Source organism: Vollenhovia emeryi, unplaced genomic scaffold, assembly GCF_000949405.1.
Source record: "Vollenhovia emeryi isolate VEMERY1.0 unplaced genomic scaffold, V.emery_V1.0 DF939368.1, whole genome shotgun sequence".
NCBI classification, from domain to species: domain Eukaryota; kingdom Metazoa; phylum Arthropoda; class Insecta; order Hymenoptera; family Formicidae; genus Vollenhovia; species Vollenhovia emeryi.
In genome coordinates this window covers 9,307-17,233 of record NW_011966998.1, presented here as the reverse complement: position 1 = coordinate 17,233, position 7,927 = coordinate 9,307, and the positions used below count along the sequence as shown (strand labels likewise).

General features: G+C 42.1%; 2 protein-coding genes across 3 annotated transcripts in view; both read right to left on the bottom strand.

Moving 5' to 3' along the window:
- LOC105558187 (actin-interacting protein 1) overlaps positions 1-3,693 on the bottom strand; it is a 7,773-nt gene extending 4,080 nt beyond the window's left edge. Inside the window, exons 1-5 of one of the 2 annotated variants that reach the window (XM_012005748.1) lie at positions 3,472-3,693; positions 1,067-1,188; positions 904-994; positions 439-586; positions 174-341 (exon numbers count right to left, since the gene is read on the bottom strand). In XM_012005748.1, coding sequence (XP_011861138.1) covers positions 174-341; positions 439-586; positions 904-994; positions 1,067-1,188; positions 3,472-3,487 — 545 coding nt within the window. In that variant the 5' untranslated portion in view covers positions 3,488-3,693. The remainder of the gene's footprint in view (positions 1-173; positions 342-438; positions 587-903; positions 995-1,066; positions 1,189-3,471) is intronic. The other variant, XM_012005749.1, reaches the window with a different exon arrangement.
- Positions 3,694-4,287: 594 nt separating this feature from the next.
- LOC105558192 (fatty acid synthase-like) overlaps positions 4,288-7,927 on the bottom strand; it is a gene marked incomplete at its 5' end in the record, with an annotated part of 12,941 nt that continues 9,301 nt past the window's right edge. The window contains 4 exons of the mRNA XM_012005755.1: positions 4,288-4,537; positions 4,981-5,217; positions 5,555-6,498; positions 6,754-7,741. Of these exons, the coding sequence (XP_011861145.1) occupies positions 4,436-4,537; positions 4,981-5,217; positions 5,555-6,498; positions 6,754-7,741 (2,271 nt within the window). The remainder of the gene's footprint in view (positions 4,538-4,980; positions 5,218-5,554; positions 6,499-6,753; positions 7,742-7,927) is intronic.

The window sequence follows — 7,927 nt, the reverse complement described above, 5'->3', positions numbered from 1 at the left end:
GACCAGAACTATGTGTTTAATGTATCAGGAACTCTAGAACTATTCTAAAAGAAGCCAGAACTCTCAATAGTTAATGAGTTTCCACGAGATGAGACGCTAGCTTCACATACACGTCACGTGAGGAATTAGAAATCCTAGTTTTAACGCGGATAAAATTGCGCGTATGTACATACTTAAATTTGAATGGAGGGCCTTCGAATACGCCGATAGTATTATCCTCGCTTCCAGTTATTAATCTAAACGGTCTAGCCGACCTAAAGTCGCACGAGTTGATAGATTTACTCTGACCAGAGATCTCGCCCACCGACGTCCCTGTTTCTGCCATAAAGACATGCCCGAATCTAAACAGAATCGTTAACAAGTTAATATCACGTCTCTAATTATTTTGATCCTTCTTTAGTGGCGTATCTTCTACGCATTCTAGTGAGCAAAGTATACCTTTCTCTTCCTTCTCCGACCACAACCATGCGCTGACTATCCGCTGACCAAGCGATGTCTTTGATGGGTCCGCCAATAGGTTGAAATTCATTTTTTAATATATGCTCCTTGTTAACTGTATCCCAAATACGCACTTTACCCGACTGATCTGAAATTAAATTACGCACCATTGGTCTCTTCGTATATCAAAATTAAGTATGGAAAAATCTTCAAGTAACTGAAAATCAAAATCGATGGAATAAGGTGTAGGAGACGCGACAGCGTGTTAGTGTCTAAATAATTTTAATTGTAAATTTATTGTGAAAAATATTACCCGAGTCAGGATTTTCTCGCAATAAATTTACAATGAAAATTAGACGCGGCTCTTAGTTTTGTGATTTCTTCAAATTTGTGCTTAAAACATCTGAACCTTAGGAATTTTATTAATTGAAAACCTCTGTAATATAATATCACAATATCACGTACCTCCCGAAGCTATGTAAAAACCGCTAGGAGAATATTTGGCAACGTTCACAGGGCAAGAATGTTCCGTATAAATGTCCGCGATTGCTGGATTCTGCAATGTTTAGAGACAAACTAGTACATCCCTGGACAATAAGTAAACATTTGTTGCAGCATGGAAACTCACGTCAATATTTCTAATGATAACACTGTTACCATTGGTGTATAAAAAGTTTTTTCCTTTAGGGTCGCCACCTAGTACAAGAGGTTGTCCCCTTTGGGTCCTCGGCAGTGTAGCAAATATATATTCTGTAATATAAAAAACCAAGAAACTATCAAGCAAAAGACAGTAGAAGACTATCTGGAAACATCTTCAAATAAATTAGATATTCGGGTAATACACGAAATAATCGGACAGTCAATGAACATTCTTCACAGAGTGAGTATTGATGTCTCATATTAACATTGTAATATTAAATAAAGAGAAAATTTTTAAGTTACAGATTCTCTAACAATCTCAACAGATAAAGCATATCACGTTACTGTTTCGTGCTCTATATTATTTACATATAAAGAATTGTAGATATATAAAAATGGTATATTATAGTACAATATATTATTCGCAATTAAATATATTAAGCCCGGTTTCACCAGCGTTATTTAACTTGAAACTTAGCGTAATTCGTTCTTCGTCTCTTTCCAGTTACTTTAGAAAGAGACAAGTGTGAATTAAACTAAGATTAAAGTTAAACGACGTCTGGTGAAACCGGGCCTTAAACAGTAAATGAGGACAAATGATCGAGTTTATCTGGAAAATATTGTCACACAGGCGCAGAAGAGATCGAGTATCGCGCAAACAACGCATAATACATCCAGGTGCTGGAACTAAAATACTCTTCCTTGATACATTGGCACGGGTCCAGCTCCTAATATTTCAAATTATTTTGAGCGCTAACAAGCTACAGTTTATTCCGCATCACGCTATAGTTCCGGGTGACGTTGTAAAGGAATTTTATAAGCGCGGCAGTAAGACAATTTGCAAAAGAAACGTTAATTTAAGTAACAATACCTTCATTTCAATACAATGCCCTTTTTTCATCTCCTCCTTTCTACAAACATTTCTCTTGATAAATGTAAGAGACAAAAGGTTCCTTATTGCTAGATACTTTTCGCACGTACATATTTTTATTTGATACATAATTACCACAAAATATACATGTGTTTTTACCATTTTCATATCTCACTTCGACCTGATAAGAGTACAATATCATGTAAATCTTATCTGAGGTCTAACTAAACTTTGATACTTGGTATTAATGAGTCATTTTTTTTACTTGTGCTATGCGTGTGCATGTACAGGGTGTATCGCAAGTTTTGACACCCCAGATAACAATTCTTGCGCGCAAATTCTGCTTGTCCGAAGCCTCGTGTCCATGATTCGAAAACTGCGTCCAAGTTCTAGTTCTCGAGAAACGTGCTCTCTAAAAATCGATCAGTAGATTTTCAGTGGAAATTAGCGACTGTTCACTGTTTTCAGTGATAATCCACCGATTGACTTTTAGAGAATGTAACCAATCAATTTGTAGCTTTTTCGTAAAAGATGCAAGTTGATAAGCTACACGTTTCTCGAAACTAGAACTTGGGCATGGTTCTCGGATCGTGGACGCTAGGCTTTGCATGCAAACTCGTATGACATCTGTCTGAGTTTTGCTCACAAGATACGTTTAATCTTTATGTGAAGAATTATTTGAGTACATGATTAACCAATGTAGAACATTACTAGACGACGCTTGGCTGGCAAATTCTAATTCAAGAAATTTATTGCGAAAAGCATTACCTCAGCTAGGATTTGAACGTCGCAACGATTACACGGTATAACAATGAACTTTCCACTAAACCGATTTCGCTCAGAGGGTAATAAATTGACGGTGAACTCAGCCGACGAATTGCCTATTAATTTAACAGAAACCCCCGCGATCCCACGTTAGGGTCCTATCTCATAATAGGAGACTCTCTGTATGTACAATGTTTTCTGGGACGATCTCAACTTTTCGCACAAGTTCAATTAGACCAACTCTCCCACGCATGAAAGTATCTTTGCAACGAAGACTCCAGCGTTGAAGATAAAGTAAAACCCATTCGGGATTGAGCGACAAACTTATCAATTCCTTCGCACCAAGCCACTGCGTTCACACTTTGATTCTGCGAAGGTGGAATCTCCCGATCTCGACATTCTCAACGGGACACCTGCTCCGAGGCGGCCGGAATGAATTCCTGGAGCGCCGGTAACTTTCGAACACCCTGTATACGTACACTGTCATCAACCGTGCGTCCGGCGTGTCGTGTCACACGCGGCACGCGAGTGACAAATGCCTCGGGCCCGGAAGAGCGCGAGATAAACGGGGCAAACAGGCGAGGGCGAGGCCCGCCGAAGTGCGCGAAGGAGATCTCTTCCTCCTTCCGTGGTCCCGGCGCGTCACGACGCCCCGCGATCTCCGGCCGGTGATAAGCAAACCGGGAGACCGCGAAGATGCCGCCTACGTAGCGAGCCGGTGCCGCGACGCGTTTTTTCTCCCCGCAGGCGCGACTTACTCGTTTCGTACGACATCTCGCCGGTGTGCACCCTGTGCCTCTGCGCGCCCAACGATATCTAAACGCAGCCGTGCGAGGGGATCCGGGTGTGCGACGCGAGGATGCGACGTCCACGGCAGGCCTACGTGTGATAGCGCCTCGCGACAGTCGCGACAGCAGTCACCTCCCTCACGCGCAAACAAACACGCGCGCGCACGCACCCACACTCGCGCGCGCGATACTTGTTCCACCCTTCGCCTTACTTGGCTGAAACATGAACGAGGGTGTCGCTAGACGCGTGCGCGTCGCCGACGAGGCCCGACCTTCGTGACCGATGCGCTCGCGAACAGCCCGTATATTGGCCGGAGCGAGGTGATTCAAGAGACTCAATCCCTTCCTCGAGCGTGAACTCGTGAAAGGTGAAAATTTTTACTCGCAAACGCGGCGTTCGTTGATGACATCTTTCGCTTTTCACGAGTTTACGCTGGAGAAGTTTCGTGATCGAGCTCGAGAGCAAAAGGTTCTACACCGTTCCGGCGGCTCTTCATTGGCAGCTCGATCCGCCATGTTTTCCAGATTAATCACGAGGGAAATTTGAATTGTTCACTTGAAGTGATTACTGTTACGGTAGGATTCCTCGGTTGGATCCCGGCCTGCACACTTTCCCGTTAAGGGACATGTCAAAAGTTCAGAACTTGAAGAAGTTTAAGCGCCTAGCGTTGGATTCAGTGTTTAATCACGATAGAGTACATGAATTTCAAGGAACTTCTAGAAATGTTAAGCTGATATAACTTAACAGTTGAGAGGGTAAACTTAAAAAAAGAGTTAAATTATTAACGATAAACGTAATGTAATTTAATTTTCCTGCAGCATAGAATGTTTCAGTTACATCGCAACGGTATGATAGTATGTTTATTATTTGCAATATTACGGTATATTGCATTCTCAAATATAATAGAACTTGTAACACGAATGTTCTTAAATTCTACACTCGCAAGAGACCTGCGATTTTCTTTGCACTTTCTCCCAGCAATATCGTCCTATGATTACCGGTCACCTCTTCTATTCTCACGGGTTCTGTGCAAATCTGAAAAATAATAAAAGGTAAAGTGTACATCTTGTTGAATATAAACGATTAAAACCCATATGAGTAGTAGGGAGTTAAAATATAATAGAATTAATCGCCTTTGAACAAAGTTCATATTTACTGACAATATAACATTTTTGAATCGAGTCTATGCGATGGATTTTTATTCTTAGAGGCGCATATGCACGTTGTAGATATTATATTGTACATATACCAAATTGTTCAATCATCGGACTTTAATTTTTGGAGGTAGCTATTGTCTTACAAGATGCTCGACGTATTTGATTAAAAGTATACCAAAGCATTACAGTGATTATTTAATTTCAAACTTATAATTTATAATACTGCAACCAGTGTTACAAATTACAAAAAGAAAAACAACATTGGGGCTATTGAAGAAGTTTAATAAAGCAGAGGGAACATAAAGAAGATAAATCTCTCACCCTTGATAAATCGTAATCTTTTTCTAAAGATACAAAGGTCTCTGTAGCTTTAATCAATGTGACCGGTCCTTTGATCTTTTTAGTCGGATTATAGCTTAGAGCAGCTGCTAGTTTTTTTAATAAAAGATGTCCAGCGATCTTTAGATCATTCTGTGTAAACGACGTGTCGCCTATCACTTCTATCATCTTGTCAAACATCTCCACATCTGATTTACTCTGTTTCAAAATATCGTACGCCTGAAATAAAACAGCGCAGATTGTAAAACAGTTATACATATACGAAGATAACGATTGCAAAAAATGAAGATGTGTAAAGATACGAGAATAATATTAATATACGACTATTAATTACAAGTCAGCTATTCTGCTAAGGCTCTTAAAACAGTACATTTAAAACTATCTTAAATTACATAAAAATAAATTATAATATGTCGGCTTTTGAATATAACGTGCTTTACACTTTAAACAGGTACCATATGTGCTTTGAATATGTTTCATTATTCGTGCTTTTCCTTATCTCTTTACTTTATGGTAAAACACGACAGATAGAATGGATCAGTTCCATGATACTTACTTGTATGAAACTGATGGTATTGTTAAATTGTATGCTGAAATATGCCAGTGTTTTCATACGCAAGTTGGAAATAATACCCTCTTCCAAGTTATCCAGTCTGCCGACCATTTTAATATGCTGTTGCGCGTATGCCGGTGAACCATCGATTAGACTCAGAACAACCTTCTCTCCAGCAGATTCCAATTGCAGAGTCATTTCGACGGCAACGCAAACTCCAAACGAGTATCCTGCCAAATGGTATGGTCCTTTTTTCTGAAGTTTTCGAACGGTATTGATATAGAATTCCGCTAACTCCGACAGCGTTTCATGAGGCGCCTGCTCAATGCTCTGCAGACCCCATAACGGCCTCTCAAGTTCACTGGCCACATGTTCTAGCGATTTAACGAGACCTTCAATACCATGGACGACGAACAACGGTGGTCCGTTGGAATTCTTTGTTTCTAAGCGAACGAGCACCTCTTTAGGCAGTACCTCGTTGCTCGGCCACTGCATCCGTAGCATGCCCGACGATACATTTGTGTCTACACTCGTGGCCGCGTTCACCGAGAAAGATTGCTGCTGTTTCATTATCGCACCACTGGTCGAAGATAATTCTTGCAGTTTGGCAAAAGTAATGGCACGAATATCACGGGCCGACAGCAGGATGTCAAAGCTCCTCTCGAGAGTCTGTTTGATTTCTGTACTCATCAGCGAGTCCATACCCAGGTCGGCCAAACTATCGTTGGGATTGATCGAATTAATATCTTTGATGCCTAGAATATTGGCAATTGTTGCGATGAAGTTGGACTTGCTGCTGTCATCGGATGCAGATTTATGTTTCTCAGCTAACACTGAGGAAACCAGCACCGGGTGCGGTTGTTGAAGGAATATATCCATCGTCGTGAGGCAACTTGACATGTCTTGTGGTGCAGTGCCGCGCACCACAGTGTCGTATCCCATCGTTTCTAAAGAAATGACAATATCGTAATAAAGAAAATGCGATTGCGAAATGTACAAAGTATTCAAACCGTAAATCTAGAAATAGTATGCAAATTGTGCGTACGTACATTTATTAATATTGTCTCATGTAATCGTGTTCAAAAGGGCACAAACTTAAAGGCATGAGTCAAGATTGAGTTTACAAACCAAAGAAAAAATAAGTAAAGATTTGGAAAAGTTCCGATCCGTTGATTCTGATCTAAAAACGTTACATGTATTACCAATTAGTACGCCAACATCGTTGATGGCACCCCATTGTATGGCGACACCGGGTAAACCATTTGCCTGCCTCTTCTCCATCAGTCTCTCTATGGTCGAATTCGCGAAACTGTAATTGGTTTGACCAATATTGCCGAGACCGGACACCTTGGACGAAAATACCACAAAGTAATCTAGCGCCGGGCAGAGTTTTCTTGACACTGCATCTAAACTCTTTGTTATATCGATTTTTGGCACAGTGACCGTTTTAAAATCGGCTTCCTTCAGATTTTCGATCAGGGCATCGTGCAGTACAGTCGCCAGATTGAATATACCGCCTACTGGAGCTAGACGATTGCTTTCCTGGATTAAGTGCTCGGCACCCAACAACGTCGTAGCATCCGACGTAGAGATCACGACTTTTGCGCCGCCCTCGCGCCAGCGACGCACACACAATGCTTGGTAACCGGTGCGAATACCTGTGCGCGATACGAGAATGATAAATTTGGCGCCGCGGGCGATCATCCAGTTGACTAATTCTAAACCGAATCCACCGAGACCGCCGACCAGGACGTACGATTTTTCCGGATTGAAATAAGTACGTGGGATAGCGGACACTGTCTTTAGCGCTGGCGATACACGCTTCTCTGGTTCCTCATCACGGATCTTCAGCAGCACTTTGCCGACGTGCTTGCCCGTCGCCATGAATCTGAATCCCTGCTCGAGCTGTTGCTCCGAAAACACGGTCGATTGGAGCGGACGTATCGCGCCATTTCTTATTCCCTCCGAAACGAGATTGACCAATTCCTTCTTTTCCGCGTTGTCTTCTCCGAATAACGCGTCCAACAGTATACCGTGGAAAGAGGTGTTCTTCAAAAACATTGACATTCCTATGCGGCTGTCGTTGGCCAAATTGTATTTGCCGATCTCAAGGAAGCGACCACCGAGCGCCAGGTACCGGATGCCAGCTTGCAGTTTCTCCTCTGCTAGTGAATTCAGCACAACGTCGACCCCACGCCCTTCAGTCTCGTCACGTATCAGTTGTTCGAAGCTCGTATCCCGGGAGTTACCGATGTGCCTGTCGTTCAACTGCGGGAAGAGTTCCTTGAGATACTTTCTCTTTTCCAGCGTGCCAACGGTGGTGAAGACGGTACAACCAGCGTGCAGCGCAATGGTGATCGCTGCTTGACCGACGTC